The sequence below is a fragment of the Pholis gunnellus genome (genome assembly GCF_910591455.1).
Source record: "Pholis gunnellus genome assembly, chromosome: 17".
NCBI lineage: Eukaryota > Metazoa > Chordata > Actinopteri > Perciformes > Pholidae > Pholis > Pholis gunnellus.
Genome location: NC_136544.1, coordinates 5,672,265 through 5,697,677, shown reverse-complemented (window position 1 = coordinate 5,697,677; position 25,413 = coordinate 5,672,265). Strand labels below are relative to the sequence as shown.

Genomic DNA, 25,413 nt, shown 5'->3' with positions numbered 1-25,413 from the left:
TGATGAGAGGTAAAACAGACAAACACATACAAATATATAATATATATTCTTAAAAAATGGATTCTCTCTATAGTTGATTTATTTATACAGCCGGGGGCTGATGTACAATGCTCTCGTGCCAATGATCTCACACATGGAAACTTGCAGTACTGTAGATTGCATCTTTTTTTTTCCCTCTCTTCTTTTTTTGTACATTTTTTAAAACCATTTCTTCTTCTTTTTTTTTTTTATTTATTTTGTACATTTTTTTTTCTTTAAAACAGAGTTAGGATTTATCGGTAGGCATTTCATTTAGGTGATTAAAACAACATGCGGCAAAGGAAAAAAAAAAAAAACACAAAAGAAGGGGGGGGGGGGGGGGGGGGGGGGCAGAATGTTAAGAAGTTAAGGAGAAAGACAGAAGCAGCAGTGGGAGAATCATTTTGGTTATCTTCACAGGTCGGTGCGCTACTCGCTTTAGTTTAGATTTCCCCTCAAAGACCGCTCGGTCCTTCGCCGAGGCGTTCGCTGGGCAGGCAAACGTTTCTCAGCGCGAGTAAAAGTGGATTTTTGCTCAGATGCCGCCCGCACAGCGACGCCTACGACAGCACTACTCCTGCTTTATCCCTCCCTCCCTCTCGCTCTGTCTCTCTCTCTCTCTCTCTCTCTTTCTCTCTCTCTCTCAGCTGTTTGCTCCTGTTGTGGTGGGATGGCGAAGTGGGGTGGAGGGGTGGTTGGGAGTTGGATGGGTGGAGGGAGGGGGGGGGTATGTTGGGTCTGATGAGATCAAGAACGATGATGGTGGTGGTGGTGGTGGTTGCTGCTGTGGTGGTTGTTGTTGTTGTCGTGGACACGGTCCCACTGTTTACATGTTCCGGTTGACGGGCGTGACGTAGTTGCGGGGGAACATGCCCGTCAGGCCGTGGCAGCCCCCTTTCCACCAGTTGGGGTCGGAGTTGTCGAGGACCTGGATGAAGTCGCCGCGTCGGAAGCCCAGCTCTCCTTCCTCCTGGGGGTCGAAGTCAAAGAGCGCCTGCACATATGTGGGATGCTGCGCAATCGAGAGAAGGAAGGTTCAGCGAGGGGGTCATGTGATGATTACAAAAAAACATATGTACTCAACCTACAAGTATAAACAATAGCATACCAGCTACACAATCCCTCTGCTCCCTCTAACCCGAAGCCTCCATCACAGACATGTCCGTCTCTCCCTCTGACCGTCTGACACTCCACTTCTTCTCATCTCTTTATTCCTCTCTTGTTCCCCTGCAGCTGTCCCTAAGCCTCACTGTTGCCGTCTTTACCTGCTGTTTAATACTGGCACACTCGTTTAGGACTGCAACACCCCCCCCCCCCCCCCCCCAAAAAAGGCTGAAACCCACCATTGATCAAGTGAAATATATTTGATATAAAAGGTTCTTTTTTTTGTCAAATGTCTGCAGGCAACATTGCTCAAGTTTGTTCGCATATGTTAAAGCTGACAACCAACATGCTCATCGTTAAGGACTTATAATATCTATACGAGTATGTATTATTGTACGTTATAAAAGTACACCCACTTATGTCCTCAAATAACACACGTTTACCTCTAAATAGTTTACAAACCACATTTTAAAAAGCGTACAGAGAGCGTTTCTGTGGCGTTTTTGTGAGTGCAGCCTGGACGCCTCGATTCTTACCTGTGGGACCTGCTCTATGTCTCGCAGGAAGATCTGTTGATTGCGAGAGACCGAGGTGGAGCGGTGGTAGTCCACCAGCTCGTTGAGGGAGTTAAACTTCACCACCCAGAGGAAATACTTTCCAGCCCCGTCGCGTAGAACCTTGAAGTGCTGGACGTCGTTTCCAAACCTGCACAAGCGCACAGAGAGGAAAACTATCAGAGGGGTGAGGAGGTCTCCAGCAACGGTACATTCTCTCACACACATGTACAGCTGTTAAAGTAGAGATATGAATAAAGGTAGTGGAGAACTCAGACATTGATCTTGCTCATCGAATGTGTTAAATGTCAAAGGAAGTGGAATCCGGTGCAGTGCAGACAAGTAACTATGATCCATATCTGAGCTTCAACTTCACATGTGACCCGCTGTGAACGGATGCGTCTTTTAGGGAACGTCAGAATGTAGAGAGACGGATAAAGAGGAAATGAGCTGTGTCTCTGTGTGTGTGTGTGTGTGTCAGCTAAAACACTGAGTACTGGCAGGGCTGACGTCCAACACACTTATTCAAATCATAACCGGTGAACTCTAACCACCGGAGGGCGGCACCGAGACCGCACCAGAATGAGGAAGAAGGCCGGGTGACTCAGACGCACCAAGTATGGAAACAGATGAACCTGATCACATGTGAGGATCCTATTCTGTGAGTCGCGCTTTCTTTCTTTCTTTCTTTCTTTCTTTCTTTCTTTCTTTCTTTCTTTCTTTCGGACGCTACTCACTTGACGGAGAGGGAGAAGTCTCCTGGTGCACTCTCGCTCTCTCTGATGAGGAAGGCCCCGTCGTGCCTCTGTTTGTTTAGCATCTCCTCTGCTTTGGCGCGGGGGATCTTCCCGAAGAACCACCTGTGTGTGTGTGTGAGAACAGATATGTGTTAGCATTTTTACAGCACTTTTAAAAAAAGAGTTTACGAAGTGCTTTGACAGACAAAGCAGCAAAAGCAACAGTGAGGCCCAACAAAGCTAATTACTAAGGTAGGAATTAGACCTGGATAAAACGGTACAATAGATGAAACGGGGAGAAAAAAAACAATCGATACGATAAAAATAAACTAATAAAATAAACTAATTTAGTAAAATCAACAAATAAAAATAAAGCAGTAAAGTGACGACATCACAGAAAAGCCAGTCTGTAAAAATGTTTTTTAAGAAGCGATGTAAAAGAAGGCACACCACCGAGTAGTTGTGTTACGTCCATTTTCCTTCCATTCCGCTTGTTGTGCTCAGAGTAACTTGGGGAAATGTTGGGTACCACTTCCACTTCTATCGGCCGGAATCTCACATTCACACCTCTGAGTAATTTAGGGTTTCAGTTGAGTTCAGAGGACTGAGGGAGGAAACCGTGGAGGGCTGAGTGAGAACATGCAGACATCACACCTCCTGCTGGCTGACAGCTTTGACCCGAGGAGTCAGTGGTGTGGAGAGGAGGTGCTAACCGCTGAGCCACCGAGCTAGCTCGCCCGGTGCTCCAGTCAAGTCGCGCACCACAAGTACAGACTTCTCTTTGGACCACAGAGAGGGAAAAACCCTCCGTCACAATACTGCGTGTCACACGGTTACACTCGGACTGGCCAGTCCTGAGGAGCTGCAGTATCCATCCGTACACCAGGAAGTAGATTAGTCATTATCTAATTATAGTGGGACCGCTAACACACGGTTGTATTCCTCTGTCGTAAAATGTCACCACTTCCTGTTAGACTATTGTGTGAAAATTCATAATTTTCTTTGTTCTTGCCCAAAAACGTGTGATGTGAGCTCACAGTGACCTTTTGAGTCCAAGATGATGTTTGGGCCAAAAAAAATCCTGAGATATCGCGTTCACAGATTCATCTTCAGATGTAAATACGCAGTTCTCCATCACTTTGAAGTGGCGTGCATTTATCTTTAGTTGCACAAATGCTGCTCACACGGAACTGTGAGAAAAGCCGACAGAATGAATGAGTGAGAGTGATTAAGACGGGGAGAGGGGGGGGGGGGGGGGAGGGAGAGGGAGAGAGAGAGAGAGAGAGAGAGAGAGCAGAAGAAGCTCTTCGCTTGTGTAAATAATTAAAAAGTACAGTCAGTCAGAAGATGACATCTCGGCTGCTTTACACGAAGGTGGAAAAAAAAAATCAATAATGAAGATGACGAGTCTCTTCCAGCGTGACAGCGGAGCCATTAGAGGAGGAAAGGAGGAGGAGGCTGCCAGCGACACACCTCCACCCGCTGGAAACGCTTGGGGGGGGGGGAACTTGCTGACAAACAGAGGGGACTCGGACATGGAGCCGAGCCACGCTCCATTGTGCCGCGCTGTATAGCGCAGCTGCGTGTCTGTCGGGCCGCGTGGGTGCCTGGTGCCTTTTTTCGGGGTAGGCAAGCTCACTTCATCAGTGCCACCACTGTTGTGTTTAGTCCATCGGCGTGCCGGGTAGTTTTTACTTCAATCAAACATTTACTGCAAATCTATATTTAACCCACAAGGTGAGGAAATATCGCACTAAAAGCTTTCTCAGCGTGCTCCTCAGCTTATAGCTTAGCTATAAGACAAGTCTGGCTGAAATGATGCCGAACAGCGGATCCGGTTAAAAAAGGAGAGCTGGATGACGTACCAGGATGTGGCAAACACTTTTAAAAAAACGGAGCCCATTAAGGCCGGCTAATGCTGCTCTCACAAATCACCGCAGTCTGATTTGCAGTTCTTCTGGGATCCGGTCGTATAGTGCAACTTTGGCCCGCTGGCTGTTTACGCAATAAAAAGAAAAAGCTGCAGAGAATGATCGGCACTTTGAAAAGGCAGGTAACAGCAGCACGTGTGGCCGGGTGGAACACACACGAACACGCACGCACGCACGCACGCACGCACAGTCAGCGGCTCTTATTATTGAAGAACAGAAATAAGAATATTCAGCCCTGCCTCACCGCCTGAGAGCCAGGTCAGATCTTCTCTTGTGGAGAAATGCCAGGTGCTGCTCATGCTCAGCCTGCTGAAATGGCACAGCCTTCTCCCGCTCTCTTTGAAGTGGTCGGGATGAGTGGCAGGCCGTCGAATTAATCCCAGACCCCCCCCCCGATGAGAGAGTAATAATAAAGTAATGATCAATGTGAGAGGTGAACTTTACGCCACAGGCAGCGATCACTGAAGTCTGGGGACGTTGTTGGCTGCGATATGCTAAATATAAAAATGTTGTATGTAATGTATTAAGTCGCACGATCTGCTAATCAAACCGAAATCCTTTTATCAGAACGCTTTCATTAGAGACGATGAGGCTGATGAATAACCGGTAAATATTTGTTACCATTTTGTTTCAGACAACTAACCCAAATAATTCATGTTTTGCAGAAAGCATTGCACTCTATAGTATGACTGCAACCCCCTCTGAGAGCCTCCGTTAGAACGATTACGAGCGGTTCAGTGTTATAGACGCATGAGGCGCAGCTAAATATTGATTCACCGTCACCACAACGAAGACCACGAGGACTTGAGTTTGTTACACTGGAACAAAAAGAAACACGAGCGGTAAAATACACAATGACATCCCCCACTGTAAAATAAATAAATAAATAAATAAAAGGTACATCTGATCGCACCCCAGCAATGATGCAATAAGGTCAATATTCAATTACGCGTAAGAGGCCGGAGGCACATTAATAAAGAGAGAGCTAATCTGGCACTGAGCGCAGGTCCAGAGGTAATGTCCTCTGAGGTTCCTGCTGCCAGCGGTTCTCTGAAGTACACACACACACTACACACACTACACACACACACACCTCATGAGAGTTAGTAGAACAGTTGTAGTTCAAGCCAATGACAGTTAACATGTCCAGATGAGTCAGAAAAGAGAGAACGGAACCCAAAAAAAAAACTCAGAGTAGGAGAACGTAACATGCTGCACGACATGTACAGTGTGTGCGCACACACACACACACACACACACACACACACACACACACACACACACACACACACACACACACACACACACACACACACACACACACACACACACACACACACACACGGAGGAGAGAGGTGGCGTGCATGATACTTACGGATGGGCTTTCATCTCTATGTAATTCTTGGGAATGAAGCCATCTTTTCCATTTAGCTCCGCCTTGTACCAGTTCTGATCACACTCTTCATTTAATACCTGATGTTGACAAGGACAGAAAAAAGACGAGTCGTTCAGGTTAGTGCCGCGCACAGATGTCAACAATGGACAGCAATCAACCTAAATTCAGCTTGGAGCGATCTCCTTTCATTTCCTGTGGTAAATATTTAAGAAACTATAAAACCAACAGCGGGCAATATAATCAAACAATAACAATTTCAAACAGCTGGGAAAGACTCTTCTAATTAAAAGCACCGATAACGTGGCTGCATGCGGGCCGCTGCTCCAGCGACAGGGACTCGTTTAGCAGAAGAACAGCTGTGCGGGCGTTCATGTCTGACAGAGTGCAGGTGTGTCGGACCGCTGGTGCATCAGCGTGTGTCCAGGTTCACGAGCGAGTGTCACTTTGTCTCAGAGTGACGTGCTTATGAGACATTAACCTTCACGCTGCAGCAGCTGATCGATCTACAAAAAAAACGGTTTAAAAATACAGGATTTATCTGGATTCACACCGTGTTGCTATTTATCTTTTTACATGTATTTTGACTACCCTATGTATTAATGGGGACCTTATGAGTTGTGCTCACTAAAAACATCTGTGACGCAAGAAGAATACGACAAAATGTGACTAGAGTACGTTTCAGTGACATTTTAAGAGTTTAAAGCACATTTTGATGTCCCATGCCCAAGTTGATATACAAAGTCATTTTGTGGATGAAGTATTCCATTAAAACAAAAACAAAAAGGCAGATTAAAACAAGAATAATAAGTGGACAATAACCATGAATGGAGGAAAAGTGGCGCACAATAGTCGCCCTTTCACTGGTGTGAAATCTTTGCTGCAATGACTACAGACGTGTGCAAATTTCAGAGGAAAACGAAGCAACAGCGCTGAGTCACGCAGCCTCCGTCTGAATAATGTTGCAAAAAAAAGAGAGGCAGTCAGAGGCCCGTTTGATCATCTCAGCCACCTCAGCTTATGGCCACCGACTATCAGCAGGGCATGACGCCTGAACAAAGAAACGACGCACGTGTCACACAAACAAGCTGTCGCTGGTTTGATTCTTGGAGCAGCTTGAAGTGAAGCTCGGCTGGCATTAATCTCGGAGCCTTAAGCTGAAGAATGACTCAGTTTTACTCAGAAGAGTTCCACGAGTCAAGATCACGACTCATCCGCATAATTAAATTAATAAATATAATATTTTTTACATATTTGGCTACACAATCCTTAATCCAGCAGAACAGTTTTTTTTCTTAGCCTCCCTCTTCCTCTTCCCTTAAATTCATAATTGCCCACTAACCCGGCCCCAGACAGCTGTCCAATGGGCCCCTGTGCAGTGCGAGTGGCCCGGCTCTCTGGGCTCCAGTGAGCCTGCAGAATGCCAGCTGTCACTGACCTCCGGCTGCTCACCCCGCACAAGACCTGCATTACTGGATTAGGGAGTGGCCTCGCACCAAAAACATAAGTAGGTTGAAATCAAGAGTGTGTGGAGATTAAATATATACATACACACATATGTGTATATGTATGTGCATGTGCATCGCAGTGGACTTATAGATATTTGAGTACATATGTGATAGAGAGATGGGAAGAGCCACATGTGGTGAGTGTGTTTATGCTATATTCAATGTGACAGTGTGAGTCACACACACACACACACACACACACACACACACACACACACACACACACACACACACACACACACACACACACACACACACACACACACACACACACACACACACACACACACACACACACACACACACACACACACAGGGCCTCAGGCCGCGTGTTGACACGCCACGCCGACCTTTAACAACCATCGTCGGCTCGTGGTCGATTGGTTATGAAGGAGAACGAGACAAAGAGTCCACAGCCATCACAGCGGCTCTGTGATGGCTGAACTTCTTCTGGGGATCGTGACACGTCTGTGCCCAATCTTCAACAACAAATGTCACCGACGGTCATGGGATCGGCAACATTAGCAGTAGAGCTGACAGGAGAACGTTAAGGCGACGAACACTGCAGGAGAACGCGCTCCTCTACAGTAACGTAGGTGGAAGAGTCGCCGAGCAGTCAGAGAGACAACGCTTCATCCGCACGACAGAGACTCCAGCCCACGAGATGGCCGGCATCCACGCTGGTGAAGTGCCCCCCCCCCCCCCCAAAGAAAACCTCCCAGCTCCAGCAGCACTGTGCCGCTGACCCTGACCTCTGACCTCTCTCCACTGGATGAATTAGTCTCGACAGATTGGCATCAAGTAAGTACACCGTTGTGGAGTAGATGGACTCTGCGATTGTGAAAATAAGAACCGGTTGTGACATTTCTCATTTCCAGCGAGATGAAAGCACAGATTAAGGTCATGAAGTCAATATAATAGAAACAGAGCAGCCTTCTATTCCTCACTGATGATATAAACTGAGAAATCATAAGTGTCCCTACTATGCATCTCATCACTGCTGAGGAGGAGAGACAGCGCCACATGCCACCAGACAGTCCCTGTGAACTCGAGCCACCTTAAATAATGACAGTCTACAAGCAAAGTTAATAATAGAGCACAGCAGCTGCTGCAATCTACTGTATAACGGGGCTTATATGAAACGCTACGATGCTAAAGAGAAGAGGCCCAACCCGCCGTCTGTGCGAGTAGAATCACAGGAGAGCTCTCGCTTTCAATGTTTGATGCAGAGGAAGAATTATTACTGGATGTATGCAAGTACTGATGACATTGTTTTAGGCTTCTCTCCGTATGCAAACCTGCGCTATCGCAGCACACGGTAGAACTCAGCTGAGGTCCGAGGGAAGCAGATTGGGGTCACGTCCTTGCAGCAGCGGGACATATGCTCACATGCACTGGTGTGATGTTGTGATGCTGACAGCACGGCTCTGAGTGCACCACTAAAGAAAGAAACTTGTGTGTAAATATATCATCAATTTCCAGCTCAACACAACACGATGAGTTGTTCCGCTGTTGATACCAGTACGGGAAACGGCTCATAAAATGCTAACTGGCTACTCTCATCGTCAGCTCTGGAAATGTATGGTCGAGTGAGACATCTCGCTTTTTTCTCTCCTCTGTGGAGAGGATATCACATCACATCTGTACTGCGTAAGTCGTATACAGCGGTTGAAAAATAATGATAATATATGAATTTTATTTGTCTTAACCCACTGGTATCAGATCAGTCCCGGGCCAATACACAAGTCCATATATTGGAATTAGTATCAGGAAAGAAAATAGGATATCGGAACATTGAACTGAATCTGGACAACCTGCCCGTTTTGATATTCTAAGCCTTGTTCAAATAGCTTTACAAAACGATGAATACAGTTAGATTAATGTCAAAACACGGTCAACATTTAGAATTTTAAGTGAGCTACCGTTATGACCAAAGTTGAAATTGTTAAAGCATGTTGTCAATACCCAGAACATGGAATTAATCCTGCTTTATCTCAATAATATATGGAATTGTTGTTGTGCGGTTTTGCTACTCAAAGAGTGGACGAACACCACGAAGTCAGAGGGGTTTTCCACCACCGATATAAATACTGCGATAGCTCATGTGCTAGAAATCCCCCGACCCGACCCGACGTTACATCTAGTTTCCCTAAGATACACTTTGAACTTAGTCGTAGTAAAACGCAGTGATGATGTGAACGAAAGCCGGAGACGGCCGCCGTGTGAGAGAACCGATTGATCACATCCAATCGGTAAGTGTTACATCAAACAAATAGAGGACTGATTCGCTCTACCAACGCCACACTTTAATACCCTCTTCTGGTAAAAAGATTATCATTACCCATTTGCTTTCAGGTTCCAGTTAGCCTACATGAGAAGAGTGACACCAACAGCATCCATTACATGTGAGGCAAATATTAGCATCCCTAGCTTAGCATAAAGACAGGAAACGGGGGGAAACAACCAGCCTGGCTCCGTCCAACAGTAACTAAATGTGTGGCTACGGTGGGTTAACCAAATCTCTGCCAGAAAGCACCAAAAAAAAGCATATTCCCCAAAATGTGAAGACAACTTGCTGCGCATTCTGTTGAATAAGCATCTCAAACAACAACTTTTCACACGTTTGCTAAAGTCATTCTAAAAGGTCAGATAACAAACGAGTGAGATCGTGTGCTCAGTCAGAATGGGTGGGCTCAGGCCTTCGGAGTGAACGTTTGAACTTGGACGCCTACAGCGGCTCTCAAAACCGAAAGAATGGAAGCCCGTGAGGAAAAAGCAGAAATAAAATATTTGCTTGGCTGGCAGTTTTTTTTAAAACCATACCAAGAAGAGACAACCGCAGCATTGTGTCAGACTGAGCTCTGTCTGTGTTCCAAGCCGAGCCAGCATTGTGGATGATGTGCGTGCATCTCCCCCCCTACATCCCCCTCTCTCTCTCCAAAGATTTTTTTTTTGTCTCTTTAATCTGATTGAGCCACAATAGTTGGAGGAGTTTCTATTCGAGAGGCTGTGGTCCAGGGATTATCTCCTCCACAGCTGCCACTGTAGACGCCGCCGTCCTCTCTCTCTCACACTTAAATATTTCAGCACTTGCATCCACAAACCCATGTGTGACACTAAACACGGGTAGCGGTCATTCACAAGAGAGACCCAGGTCCACAACACCTATCTCTGTAAATCCATCTAATAAACAGGGTTGCTAAATTATCATAATCATTAGAGATGTATTCAGGCTGACGTGGAAGAAGCTGAACTTTTATTCTGTCATTCTACAATCATGTTGAAGTATTTTTTTGCTTGAACAGATGTTATGCCTGAGAAGGACAGAAGAGAGATATAGATATAGATATATAGATATATATAGATATATATATCTATATATATATACACATACACACACATATACATATATATTCTGTGGGGCTCATGAAGTAATCCCATATGTACTTATAACCATGTTTACTGTTTACACGGAACGCAGAGCCAACGAGTGTAAGTGATGACTGAGGAGATTAGATTGAAAGCCAGACTTTCCTCTTTCCCCACCACCTGAACGTCAGAGAGAAAGTCCTTTGTCGAACACTAAGTATGTGGATAAAAGGAAACGACCGCGCTCAAGAAGTCACGATTGCGTAAGGACTGACTTATACTAATACGAGATGGAGGTGGCGAGTGCGGTGCGCAGGGAGACTAACAACAACAAAAAAAAAACATGTATGCACGGTCCACATGGGATTGCAATGAATCGGGAGCAGGGATTATTGTGGAGCGTGAGTTAATCTGAGCGTGCGGCAGGTCAGACGGATAGAAAGACAGAGGAGCCAAAAGCTTCAGCAGAACCTCGGAGGCCAAAGCCATGTTGGGTCTGTCGCCGGGTTTTATTGAAACCGATCAGAGACCAGACGGCAAACCGTGACAACATCAAAACACGGCGCGGTTATCTAATCAGACCGCAGGAGATCATCGTTTACAACCATGTTCTCCGGGTCACATGCAAAGTCACAACCGGCCACCGGTGAGAAGAGCCGGTGGACCAAAGCTGAGTGGAGACAAACATTTTAAAAAAGGAACACAGACATACGATCACAGATTCAACACACACACACACACACACACACACACACACACACACACACACACACACACACACACACACACACACACACACACACACACACACACACACACACACACACACACACACACACTCTCTGTCCTCCGTCTCAGTCCTGACAATTGTTTTCTTCATGTTGGACAGTGCGGACTAACACAGGCACAGACAGGAGGACTCTGAGTAACCACAAAGCTGCGATCTTAATCATTCAAACGGTGTTTTTCATCGAATAGCAACAAGATAAAACCGTAGGTTTTGACACCGACTCAATTTAAAACAGCTGCCAAACTTAGCACTGCTGAGGAGGCGGCGGCGGCGGCTTAGTCACTCCTAAGCAGCGACTTCCAGCAGACGACAGTGAGCCATCAGGTGGGCCTGGCTCACCATAGAGAGAGTAGAAGACACATGTAGCAGGAGATGCCTGCAAATATCTGTGTGTGTGTGTCAGTGCCAACTGTGTGGATGTCCGGCAGGAATGGAATCTGAGGCCTGGTATTCTGACATACTGACAGCAGAAGTGACCCCTGTAGTGGCCCCAGATCTTACCCAGGGGGCAAACTGAGTCACCCCCTAAGCAGTGCAGTATCTAGGACAGTATGCAGGGACGGTGGCATCAAGTCTTTAAAAAAGGTACAGTATTGGTGCAATAATGCTAAAATGCCCTGAAAGTGTTCTCACAAAGATGAATAACTGCGCCGCCCTGGACTGATGGATATTGAGAGGAAGCCAGATATAAGGGGTGAAGATCCACACGAGTCCACTTTTTTGCTTTGTTTAGCGAAACTGCTTTCGAAAAACAACAACCCCAAAAGCCTTGAAAATGAGGTCGACCTCATTTTTGCTCCCAGCAGGGAGGCTGCAGACTTGGATGTTGCAGAAAGACACAGGGGGAGAGATTACTTTGGATTCCAGTAAATGAAAGCTTGTAACACTCTTGTAATTAAAATAACGCCCGAGGCCATTACCACATGGGGAGCCTCCCCTTCTACAGCGGAGATTGGAGCTTCGGAAAAAAACAAACACATTTTAACACCTCAGCCAGGAGATTAACTCAAAGGTCGGACACCCGGCAGAAGGTCCACCGACGGAAGTGGTTCTCAAACTTGAGTTATGGCCAAAAAAAACACTGAATTGAGCTACTTTAAAAACTGCCTTCACAACGTTTATCGAGGAAACAAAGAAAACCAAAACGGGGAAAGTTGAAAAGATGCCAAGTGTGGATTCAAATTAATCAAGAATTATAAAAATGAGACAAAGCACTGGTGGGAAGTCTTCACCATCTGAAAGATGATAACACACCAGCCAAACCAGACGGGTGGTAAACTGTAATCAACATCCCAAGTGTGATAATTGATATGGAAGATAATTTTGGGTTGCACACACACACACACACTCTCTCTCTCTCTCTCTTTTCTTACATCATGCTGTTGTTTGTCACAGCTTGAGCTCTCAGTGCAGCTTATTTTAGCAATAGACTCTAATGACCCGAGATGTGTTTTTATTATTATTATTACTTTTTTTAAAGCGACAAAATCTGGAGTGCAGTAAACAGATGCGACAGCTTAGGACAAGTGTGTGCGTTAAGGAGAAACTGCTGCAGCTATACAGCGTTAAGAATGGGCTTATTGCTGTCTGTTGCCAACACCGGGGCTTTACCAGCTGTTGTTCGAGAGATTAACCAAACGCACACGAGCGGCGCCCAATCTGAAGTCGGCGCGAGCCAAAAAAGTTGACGGTCCACCCCCTCCTTTCTCGATTATGTCAAGGAATATATAGCTCATTAGATCCTGGACTAGCTTTTACCACTCGCATGCTGGTGCAGGTTGGGAAGCTGAAGATGAGTAGGGAGGGAGAAAGAGAACGGTAACTTTTTTTTTTGGGAGGGTTTAAATACAGCCGTCGGTGACTTAACGGCACATCAGGCGATGCGGAGATGAGAGGGAGTGAGATCTAATTACAGCTCTCTGACTCAACACTCGGCTGCAGCTACAGAGAGGAAGAGCAGCGAGAAGACAGACGGAGGGAGCAAGAAGAAGAAGAAAAAAACAACACACACAAGGCACAAACGGTGACGGAGGACTGATCAAGAGAGTCGGAGCAAGAGAAAGCGACAGAAGCTGGGAGGGAGGGAGAGAGAGCGAGGGAGCGAGAGAGAGAGAGAGAAAGACAGAGGACCACTTTGAAGAATCAGGCTCCTTGTGATCAGCTTAGGAAAACTCCTCAGGGGCAACTTACATAAAATGAGGGCATCTCTTTCTCAAAAGCAGCCAAGCTAGCTTTTTCTGGAGGACCGCACCGTCCTCCAATCCGCGGTAGCCGGCGAGCTAAATGGCTTTTTGTGATACTCCATCAATCCACAGAGGGAGAAAGTTGTCTTTTCATTCCCACGCCGCACTGTGCTGTGGGTTTGTTTTGTGTGTGAATGTGGTTTCACATTCGATGAGTCATCTAACCTGCATTTTTTCCTCCTCTTTTTTCTTTATTGCCCTTAAGATGTCAGAAATACTGGAGAACATGTACAGAAAACAAAGAAGAGGAGAAAGTGTTGCATTGTGAAAAGGTTAAGATTTGACTACGTGTGGAAAAAAACCACACACAGGATGTGTGAGTGACATCTTTGAGATGCTTCTGTATAGAGGTGGTGATAAAAAAAACAAAAGAGAGACTTCCTAATTCCTACTTTAGATGGTTTGGTTTTAAAAAGTTGAAAGAGTAAAACTCTATCCACACTGGGCTCCCAGCACATGAACCGAGAACTGAAACAGAACTGCATGCATCACCTCTGTGATCAATTAGTCAACAGGAAACGTGCGAGTATTCAACCAGGTTATCAAAACCGTTCACAGGTTCAGTTCAGCGTGCTTTACCAAAGAAAATAAAAATCATACCCACTCACATTCTCAGCCCTGAACTGCTCGTCTTTGTGGAACAATAACCTTGAACGCTGCTATTAAAGCAATAAACTGAGAGGCTCTTTGAGGGAATTATTTAAGGGGAAAAAAAATGCAATAAAATAATGCGCCTTTACCTCAGAGGGGTGCAAACACTGTGGCTGTGTCTCAAATCTCTCTTTATGGCGCATTATAAAAACATATCCACTAAATTCCAACAATGAAAAGTAAAACGTCCCATCTACATACACAACTTTTTGCCGACGACCCCACAGTGCAACAAATCACATTTTACAGATTGCAAAAATGACAGTTTACGGTCAGCGACGATCAAGTAGAGTGCAAATGTCAATTCAGCTATTTAGAGTCTGTTAGAAAAGGGAGTAGAGAACGAGAGACATTTCTGACACCACTCCGTCAAGACAGAAGCAGGAAAGGGGGGAGAGAGAGAGAGAGAGAGAGACAATTCGAGCGAGCGGTTTCCAGCTTCAGCATCAGGCCTGAGTGGCCACGTATTAACCCTTGCCCAGTTGGGCGGCTATTAGGGCCGGAAAAGTCGCCGGGACGTATGTTGACTTGGAGCCGGCGCCTCGAACACACAGACGCGCAACAAAATAGTTCAACATCTGAAAAAAAAAAAAAGAGGCAGAGCGGCAGGAAGGAGGCGCGTGCAAACACACTCTCCTCCGTGTACTGAGCTACGGCAATATTTGCAGTTTCCACATCTTCCATTGCCTGCCTGCCTGCCTGCCTGCCTCCCCCCCCCCGGCCCTCATCTTCATGGATACTGCTGCTGCTGCTTTGCTTGTAAAACAATCCTCTACAAATGCAGGTTGTGTACACAATAAGAGCAACACTTGTGTGAAGTGCTGTACTACTTTCTGTTTTAAAGACCTTAAGCCTTTAATACAGACGTGTCCTGTGGCTATACTTCATAGCAGAGCATTATTTTTAAAAAACGTTCTCTTCCATTAACAAGGTCACACTGTTTAAATTAGACAAGAGAGAAAAGGGAAGAAAAAAAAAAACGAGTCGGAGAAATGTACTTATCTAAGCTTTCTCTCTGGAGATTCAGCCCTTAATTAAAATAATAGTCTGCTCCTCTGTGAGGTGAGGTCCTGCGAGGCCTCTGGTGGCGTAAGAAGGGTGAATCTCAGCTGGAACAAGAACTGCATAATGAGCAACATTATTTATTGACCCTTCAGATCCACACAGTCAACACGGCACGACTGCTTTACACAAACAGTAACTTAGGTCGGCACGCTGCCAGTTTGGAGAGGCAGACAGGAGCACCGGCACGGACGCCACGCTAGCTGGTATCACAACAACCAAACGATGGAGGCAGCGGTGGACCAGATACTTTTTTTTTCCAAAGAGTCTGGTGGCTTTGAAGAGAGCACAGATAACCGCTGCAGTTCCTCATCGGGAAGGCTGTGTGACGGTCAGGTAGAGAACATTATTCCTAACCTTACCGATGAGCTTACCGTGCTAACCAAGTCACTGCTTTGTGCCGACAGCTGAGTGGACGTCAACCTTTAAAGTGCTTATGAAAGGAAAAATCAAAGAGTGGGATTTGGATTGGAGCTCAGACTCTAATAGCGGATTATGAGTCTTTGAGGTTTGGGATTTTATTTTTATTTTTTAAGACAAATCAGGCATCTCTGATACAGCTCTTCCTCTCTTCAGTGCTCAAGTGGCCGGGGAGGGGAAATCAATACCCTGAGCACTAACAGGCGATGAGGGAACCATTAATCACGGGAGGGGTGGAAGTGTTCATGCAACTGGCTAAAAGCTCCATTTTCCGTGATATCGCAACCCCTAAAGAGGGACAACAGGATGTCCGTCACGGGGCGACTTAAAAATAGCAAGTTCTTGCCGAGACAAGAATCAATTTACTGCAACTCTATTGCAAGTGGGGCGACCACTAAACCCTCTGCTGGAGGGAAAGGACCCGGCCTGTGCTGTAGTGCTGTAGCACACTGTAGAGCTGCTCGAGGTTTGCTGTGGAGATACAGGAAGTCGCTTTGGGTGTTGGAAGACGCACCAAACAGGATGTGAACACGAGCTGAGCTGTGGCATTGACGTCAGCGCGTACACAGACAGGACGACGTTGGGACAGATGGCTGACATTTGCCTCCTATAATGACCACCGAGCGTCTTAACGCTCCACAAAAGGCCTCTGGCTCAATCGGGTAATCTATTGGCAACCTCTCGTTCAATTCCTGGGGTGACTTTTACATTTTACGGAACGCCATTTCATTAGTGGCTGCAATATAAACGTTTGACGGAGCGGCGGCACCTGAGAAGGAGCTCAAAACAACTAAATGATCCGAGTGTGTAGACGGGCGGTGTCTCACAGCAGCGAGGTGTTGGAGGCGGATCTCAGACGGCTCTACGTGGGCACAGTTCAAAGATCTGTTGATAGGAGCTAATTCGGTCCGCCAGTCGGGCTGTTAATCTTTATTTATTTAAGGAGGAAATGAGAACAAGTGTGCAGTGCTCAGGGCAGAATCTGCTTTCTGACACAGAAAAGGAGCAGAGTAAGACTCGGCTAAGCATTTTAAAAAAACAACAGATTTGATTCATAAAAACTGGAGGAACGTGATAGGACCAGCTACCGCTGCACGTGTCGATCTGTAGTAACTTTATTTATTCTATAAATGATGACTTACATTGATTTTACAGTGTCATACTGTTAGAAGACCACAGGCCATGTAAACAAGGTTCTCGTGCGTTTTTGTTAAACGGAGGACAGTGTAGAAATATTATTATTATTATTATTATTATTATTATTATTATTATAATAATAGGGCATACGCTGTAACCGCTCGGCTCCTTGAAACTAGTTCTGACAAAGAATTTGATACTTTAATAGCTTCAGACATATTAGTAAATCATCTCCAGTAATGTTCCTCCAAATATCAGTAAGGAGGTCAAAGTGATTCCCTGGTTGCTGCACCTCAAGAGCACACTTCAACCCTGAGTATGTCAAGTGGTGATGTTAAAAAGTGTGTGTGTGTGTGTGTACCTCACTGTTCAATGTCAACATCTGAAAGTAGACAAAGTAACTGAGACCAAGCCACCAAGTACAAAAAGAAAAAAGGCACAAAAATCTACAAATCTCAAAGTATGCAGTTAAATTTAGAAAAAGCTCTTCTAACCACCAGTGGCAGTTTCCCCTTTGTCTATGCATGATGGGAGATCATACTGTGGAACTGAGCTGGTCTGCGTTATGCAAATTCGTCATGGGCCCACTCGCTGCACATTTTTACGGTAAGAGATTTTTACATATTAACCCACGCTTCAATGCTTTTTTAAAAAAAAAAAATTGAGATTTCTGTGTCGGGGGAAATTCAACACAACAAAATCCAGCTCCACGTTCAGATGAGGTGAAAAAAAAGAACGGTTCAACTACTTGAAACTGCCTGTAGAGATAAAAACAGGAAGGTCGTTCAGCAGCTCTGTGAACCTTTCACTGATAAAAAAGAGCAAAAGCAGTATGTAGACCGAGACAAATGTAATTATAAGAGAAGACACATTTCATGAAACGTCGAATGGCTCCGACTTGCTGGACTTTTCGCTTCACTACTCAAGAAACTGGCAACTCGGAGCACTGAACGTAGGTGTGTGTGACTCAAGTCTGCAGATTAGAGGGCAGCCCGGTGTGGTCGAGCAGCTGAGTGAGTCACAGTGACACGGAGCTTCTTGCTGACTGTTAAGAAACACCATTACAACACATCTCGATCGCAGCGGACGACTCGGGCTTCCTTTCATCTAGTAAATGTAATTTACTGTGTTGTTACAGAGTATTGTTATGAATGAAAGCCGGAGCATCTAAAGATGGTGATGGCTAACATGTGGGGGGGGATAACGATCGAAAGATTTAGCATCCGCACACCGAGCCTCCTAAAATAAAATGCCGGTCATGGAGGGAAAGTCTTTTTACGACATTTAACATAATTTTCATCCTTCACACTTATCGCTGGACTAAAGTGGCACGTCCTGTCTGCACTCGCTCTTCTTCATGGGTATTTTAACAAGTGATGGAAGTCAGCATGCGCATTCGGGACGATTAAAGACTTTGACACAACGGGATTTGCATGTCCCCAAAACAACCTTTTGATCCCCTCAGCTGCAGACCATTAGATAAACGCTTATATAAAAAAAAAAAAAAAAAAAAAGAAGGTCTTTCATAAAACGAGGAGGGGAAACTGCTGTGTGGCGTTACGCCAGAGCTGCCAGGGCTTTTGGTGAGTCACTCAAACTGCAACCGACTGCACCGCTGGTACCGATCATGCTTGCTCCATGCACAGCAGAGATGTCTACAGTACCAAACCACACTGGCTTCCTCTCAGCAGCGTACGCTGAATGCACTGCAGACAGCCTCTCCAAAAAAAAGAAAAGGCCCACATACCTCCAAGAGGCCGTGACACAGAAAGAGAAAGCAGAAGTCGAGGAGCAAAGTGAACCGACCTTCCTGTAGCGACACACGGCCACCGTCGCCCGGCGATGCTGAACACGGCGAGAGGCTAAAAAGGATGCTACGTTCACGGGGCTCGCTCTGTCATGAGAGGGGCCCTTTGTCCTCAGAGCAGAGCTGTTTAGTATTAGCACCGTGAGACCGGTGATGGAAGCCGCCGAGAACACACGCCACCTCAGGGAACGTGTTGTTTGAGACGCACCACCGCTCCGAACGCTCGCGTACGGCGCGCTGCGCGGCGTCGGTCGGAGGCGACGCGTACGCGGAATATAAACTGGAACGGCTCCGAATCAATTTTGCCAATCGGGAGAGGAATTTAGTTTAGTATTATTAATGTTTAAACGGCGGTTATGTAACCGAACGGCCCGTTAAAAAAAAAAAAAAGCAAGAGTGCAAAGAGCAGAGAGAGTGAGTGAGCGACGCAGACCAACCTGGTGTTGCTCTACTATTTATTTAATGCACGAGACATTTTACAGAAAATAAAATGTTTAGCAGCCGCAAAGGTACACACACACACACACACACACACACACACACACACACACACACACACACACACACACACACACACACACACACACACACACACACACACACACACACCTGAAAGCAGGCCAAACAATGGCATACTTTAGTGTATTGGTGGCAGAATCTTCAGTACTTGTAAACTTTACAATAACTAATCACAGATAATAGCAAAGAAATTGCAGTTTCTCACTATATAAAACCAAATTTACCATTTTGTGCCTCAACAAAAAATAAATAAAATCCAGTGATATGCTGGAGGGCCATGAGAACCGCTGTATTTGTGTTAAATAAGGTGTAGCTCGGGTCAACCTGTGCCCGAGTAGGTTTTAGTGAATGACGGGAGCTTGTTCCATCCGGTTTCTCTTAAGTTAACCTGAGGGGGGGGGGGAGTTATGTGAGGAGGAACAAAAACAGGATAAAAGAAGATGAAAGAAATGGAGGAGGGGGAGGTATCTGACAAACATGGGGCCAATTCATTCCGTCTCAAAAAGTGAACCAGGTCCTGTGGGCAGAGCAGCCAACGATTGTGTTCAGATGAAATGTGGACAGCGCTGGAGGCAACAGTCATGCAGGCTCTCCTTCCCCATTTCAGACCCAGTCTGTGTCCAGAAATAACCCGACAGGAGTCTGTGTAGCTCTCATGGTCGAGCACTCACAGTGTGTGTCACGCTCCAGACGGGTGAAATACACGATGGCGGGATACTTTCACGAATTTACACTTCGTGGCGTTAACTGTACCCGTTCATATAGTCGGTCGGGTCTACGTGAAGTACTGGGAGACGGTAAAGTGTCGAGAAGAAAAGACGCGTCTTTGTCTGTAATTACTAAATGAATGATGTCACATTGATGAGTGGAGTTTTTGGTGAACCTAACAGTAGAGCTTCATACGTCGGACAGTCCTGAATCCAAAGAGTTTGAGCGATTAGTTTTTAGTCTAACTGCAAATAACGTTTACTTTCTCGATTAATCTGGAGACTATTTTCTTCATTAATCGCTTAGTTTGGTCCAGAAAATGGTGAGAAATGCAGATCTGTGTTTCCCAAAGCCCAAGATGACGTCATTTTCAGTTTACTGCCATTGAGGAGAAAAAAAGAAAAATCAAATTTAAGAAGCTGCCATCAGAGACAGAGAAAAATGGTAAAACCGATGAACTATTGCAGCTCTATTTGAGTCATTGCTGAACAATGACAGTACTTTCTGGGGGACGGACACTTCTGTAAAAGATAAATGCCATAAAAAGCAACTTACAGGGAAGGAAACGAAGAGTTAAGAGCAACGACGTGCTAAACATAGAGGGAGTCTAACTCAGGGTCGGGGAAGTCAGAAAAAAAAAAGATAAGCAGAACGTTAAAATAGTATTAAACACACATCACAGAACACAATGCTGTTTAGTCTCAATAGGCACGTCTCGTCGCCAACGGTGTCAATTAGAGAGGCGGTTCTGTGGTGTTTCCCATTAACGTTTGGCTGGAGCTCTGCCATCTGGCTTGAGCTTTTCCACTGGCTGTGGAAATTAGAGGAAAAGTACAGTGCTTTCGCTTCTCCTATGCAAATTTAATAAGTACTCAGATTTAGCTCAGTGTTTCCTGAGCTGACTTGCTCTCCCCCCCTCTCTCTCTCCCTCCCCCTCCCTCCCTCTCTCTCTCGGCCCCCCTGGTGAGATAAGAAATCTTTCCAAAGCTCCCCGCTCAAATCTCTTATTCAGCAAAAAGCAGCACTCATCCCCGATAGAACAGTCAACTCATTCAGCACAGCTGACGTTTATGGTAAATGTACACAGTCAGTATATTAGATGATAATATATAGAAAATCAGGGTGCTTCATCAGACGCTACAGAATTGTCAACACAAGAGTGGTCTCATCTCAGATGGACAGACGGCCTCGTTAGGCTTTTCTGGACAATAAATAAATTTAAAAAATGACGATAAAATGATAGGTTAGGTTGCATCACGTCTACCTGCATGTCTGGCAAAGCAGATGTTTGTAAAAACAATGTATCGTTATGATGAAAGCAGGATGAGGGGCTGCACAAAGCCGTGCGGTCCTTAACAAATGTATCTTTGTGCGTCGGTCGGCCAGCGAGCTTAAGAGCGGTGTTTCTGAGAAGCATGCTGACCGTCGGCAAAATAAGGAAGGACCTTTCAGCCGAAGGGGGAAGAAGGGGAACTTTTGAAGTCGCGCAATATCAATATTTAACGGTTGACTGTTTAATTTGAGTATTTAGCGACACACATTTCTCTTGGAATTATGAAGCTCTGTGTCAGTTCGTCTGCGCCGTCGCCTCTTCGCGGCTGCTCGTCATCACTGCGACTCCAAACCGAGGGGATTATGATGATTGCATTTAAATCCAAAGTGAAGCGTTGTGTCGGGGAGGTGGGGGGGGGGGGGGGGGGGGGGGGGGGGGGGGGGGGGATTGCAGTTTGTACCTTCTAATATCTTAGCTATCTCATCAAGGTCAGAATGACAAAAAAACGCTTTTCAGGCAACCAGAAAGCACGAGGCTTTGAATAAGCTTCTGATGCCCGAGGATCCGGACGAGCCTGGGGTTTTCAACAGAGAGCACTTTAGAGACGCTCCATAATGGAATAAAAAAAAAAAAACACGGGCGTCTTTTGCCTCTTTAAATCACGGGCCCTTTTACACACACAATCACACAATGAGCCACAACATCTAGGCCCTGAAACTGTCACATGACGGGACGCGGCAGTGCTTTGGATTTTAGGTTCTAGTAAGTCCACTGACAGATGCATCTGGCAAGTAAGTGTAGGACCATGTTCGGTATAAATGAAAGAGAACATACTGATCTCATGCGCAACACTAAAGATTTAGATCCTACACATTCTTCTGTTTAATTCAACTTCATTAAAAACAGGACGGACCAGAGGATGATTAACTAGGCATGAAGTAAACCTACAGCAGGGGGAAAAAATACCCAGCATTTCCTAATAATGAGTAATGCAGACAAGTCTTAACATTAAATCCTCAGATAGCTCTCACTTACCTTGAGGACTTCCCCACGCTTGAAACTAAGCTCATCGTCAGCCGTGGCTTTAAAATCGTATTTGGCGATGGCCTCCATGGTCGCAAGTCGCGCACTGGAACACCGCTGTGGCTGTGGTGGCGTTTCGGGGGGAAGGGGGGGAGCTGAATAAAAAATAAAAACGCGTATCCCCGGCTTCTGTGGCCAGATGCTTTCCTCCGAGTCTCTCCTCCCGTCTGTGACCCGCTCCTTTAGGGCTTGGACCTCACATAAAGGTCACAGTAAGGTACCTGCAAACAAGAAGCAATGTGGGACTCAATCACACTCAAATACAAAGAACAACATGATGAACATAACACTAAATTAAGATGGCAAACGATGGATTTGGTTTGTTCTGATTTCTGAGAATATACAGAAATATGTCTCATTTATGTTACAACTTTACGTATGTCAATGACTCTTCCTCATACTAGTGAAACGTTTTTATAGCTGCTTCCCTGTAATCATGAGACAGTTATTTTGTAGTCGGTGTGACATCACACCGATGACACAATACTTAAAATATAGCACACAAGTAGCCTCGGCCCTACTGATGGTCATCTGGCAAACCTTTGTGATTAAAGGGGGTTTAAAGGCCTTCATGTTCCAGCTATGATTGCTCACTATAATTAATGCCAATTCCTACAGACCATCGTGACAGCCAACCACCTGGTCCGATCAGAGATAAGTCAGTAGCCCACTTAAGCAGAGCCGACGGTGATACACCGGCTCAACCTACAGTTGCAGAGTTAAATGGATAAAGTCACGTTATCTCATTAAGATGTTTGCTAATAAGCCACCGTGCAGCTCTGATGGGCTCACGCTAATGAAGCACAGAATAAGGCCGTTCATTCAATCACAGACAGCCGGACAGATGCCAAAACAAAGAGTAACAACTGTGTTGCAAATGATCCGCAAGTGCAAACTTTGGGATTTAATCGTTTTGTTTGTTGTCTTTGTACGACCCATGTTGTCTCGTCACGAATAATCGGTGTATATGCGGGCTGCACAGTACAGCAGACACAGGAACTCCTTTTTCTGGGAGAGTCATTGGACGGTAACGGTAACTTGCAAGCCCACAAGATGTGACTGTGGCCATTGTTTACAGCAACACAACTGTCAACAACAACAACAACAACACCCCCCCCCCCCCCCCCCACGGTCACACCAGTGACAGAAGTAACGTTACTTAGGACGAAGTAACAGAGAGGGGAGGCTGAAGCCCAAAGCCTTCAACGATCCTCTTGAATCTACAGCCTTCTCGCGTTTCTTCACAGTCAAGACTGTTTTCTGCGTACATTAACGGACCACTCCGAGTATTAAACCGCGGGGTTTCTGTCATTTTGTTCACGCGAGTTCCGAGAGGATCGATTCCGTTCCAGCGAACAGCCAGAGCCCAGCGTTCTAGAACGCTAGAGCTAGCATGCCGGCTAACGGTCGGACAACAATAACTGCGCTGCGGTGTGATTAACCAAACTTATCTCCGTAAATGTGTCACAGCGGGCGAGCCGACGAGGACGTTACTCGTAACAAGTGTTTCGTTTAAAGGCTAGCAATACGGTGTTAGTGGAAGCTCGAGGCCTACGAGCTAGCTTCTTGTGGCAAACGTGAAAAGGAAGAAAACACCTTCTTTTTTTCTCGTAGCGCGAGCTGTTGTTGCTAGCTGAGTGGCTCAGTTAGCCCACAGTTAGCACCGCTAACGTAACTGAACTTGACTAGCCTGCGTCGTGAAAGGAAACAGCGCACAACTTTTAACGTGAAGAGAACGCGTAAAGGGGAGAAACTCACCACTCGAGATATTCCGTTTTGTTGCTGCCACCGTGACAAACAAAAACCCCTTTCGCGTAGTTATCCACTCCCTGCTTCCTCTTTGGAGGCAACGAACGATGTGTGTGAGATGTCGCTTACACCCAGTCCTCGGAGTCTGGAGCTACTAGCATACGGTTTGCGACGTTTATTTCCGCTTCCTTCCACAGCGCTGGGAGGGTCTGCTGTGTTGTGACTGGAGCTCCTCCCTGTCAGTCTGCTCCACTGGTCTGCCAAAGACACCACGTTACTGATATGCTGCCTACAACTGGCTTTAGTTATCTCATGTGATTGTTTTAAGTTGCCTAATAGGCATCCTAATACCTATTATTAGTGTGTAGCTACTTTATGTCATCTATCTCTCTATCTATCTATCTATCTATCTATCTATCTATATCTATCTATCTAATTACTCTGTTATTTGTATTGTATATACTGTATATTTTTTGCCGCTGTATCAAATTTCCCCTTGCGGGATGAATGAAGTATATATCTATCTGTCTGTCTGTCTGTCTCTCTCTCTCTCTCTCTCTCTCTATATATATATATATATATATATATATATATATATATATATATATATATATATATATTTATTGTTCTATCTATCTATCTGTCACTCTGTCTATATATCTATCTATCTCTCTTTATCTATATATCTATCTCCATCTCTCTCTCTTTCTCTCTATCTATCTATCTATCTATCTCCCTCCATCTATCTATCTATCTATCTATCTATCTGTCTGTCTTCAGTGAGATTAAAATTAGACATATAAATAATCCATATCAGACATAAAATATTGAGTTGGGATGAAATAAGGCAAGATGAAGCATCAGATAAAATAGACTGGATAAGCCATGCTTTTAGATTTTTTTAAAAAGTCTGGCTTAACTGTGAGTAAAGTAGACAGGGCAATGCATTATAGTGAGCCATGTGACAGAAACACTGTCTTGGTGGCTTCTATCATCAATAAAGAAAGTGTGTTTCATAACATTGTAAACCACCAGCTTTCAGCAGGCCTTCTGCTGGTTCTTCTCATTAAAAACCATCATCATATTATTGACAAATTCAAGATATATATACACAGACACTATCTTCATGATGTTCTGGACGACTTGCTGAAAAGAAGCAGCCTTGGCCATATTAATAATAACACATTTGTATTTGTATAGATATTACACGTCTTCTCCTTATGTGTGTGTGTGTGTGTGTGTGTGTGTGTGTGTGTGTGTGTGTGTGTGTGTTAGCTGCTATCTCTCAAGGGAACCCATTATTTATGCAAATATTTGGTTTTTTTCTGGACATCTGCTTTTAATTCTGACCCGTCTA

General features: G+C 45.2%; 1 protein-coding gene across 1 annotated transcript; it reads right to left on the bottom strand.

The window, feature by feature from the left end:
- Positions 1 to 129: 129 nt before the first annotated feature.
- grb2b (growth factor receptor-bound protein 2b) lies at positions 130 to 24,204 on the bottom strand. The gene is made up of 6 exons (XM_079177488.1): positions 24,066 to 24,204; positions 22,260 to 22,528; positions 5,720 to 5,817; positions 2,414 to 2,536; positions 1,659 to 1,827; positions 130 to 1,030 (listed from the first exon to the last, which is right to left on the bottom strand). Exons 2-6 carry the CDS (start codon positions 22,335 to 22,337, stop codon positions 845 to 847), a joined length of 654 nt encoding a protein of 217 aa, XP_079033614.1. The 5' UTR covers positions 22,338 to 22,528; positions 24,066 to 24,204; the 3' UTR covers positions 130 to 844.
- Between the last annotated feature and the right edge of the window lie 1,209 nt (positions 24,205 to 25,413).

Excerpts from the sequence above, each read along its gene's own strand:
- grb2b (XM_079177488.1), bottom strand. The coding sequence starts at position 22,337 with ATGGAGGCCATCGCCAAATACGATTTTAAAGCCACGGCTGACGATGAG. Across the intron at positions 2,537-5,719 it reads ATAGAGATGAAAGCCCATCC|GTGGTTCTTCGGGAAGATCC; the intron begins GTAAGTATCATG and ends ACACACACACAG. Across the intron at positions 1,031-1,658 it reads ACATAGAGCAGGTCCCACAG|CATCCCACATATGTGCAGGC; the intron begins GTAAGAATCGAG and ends TCGATTGCGCAG.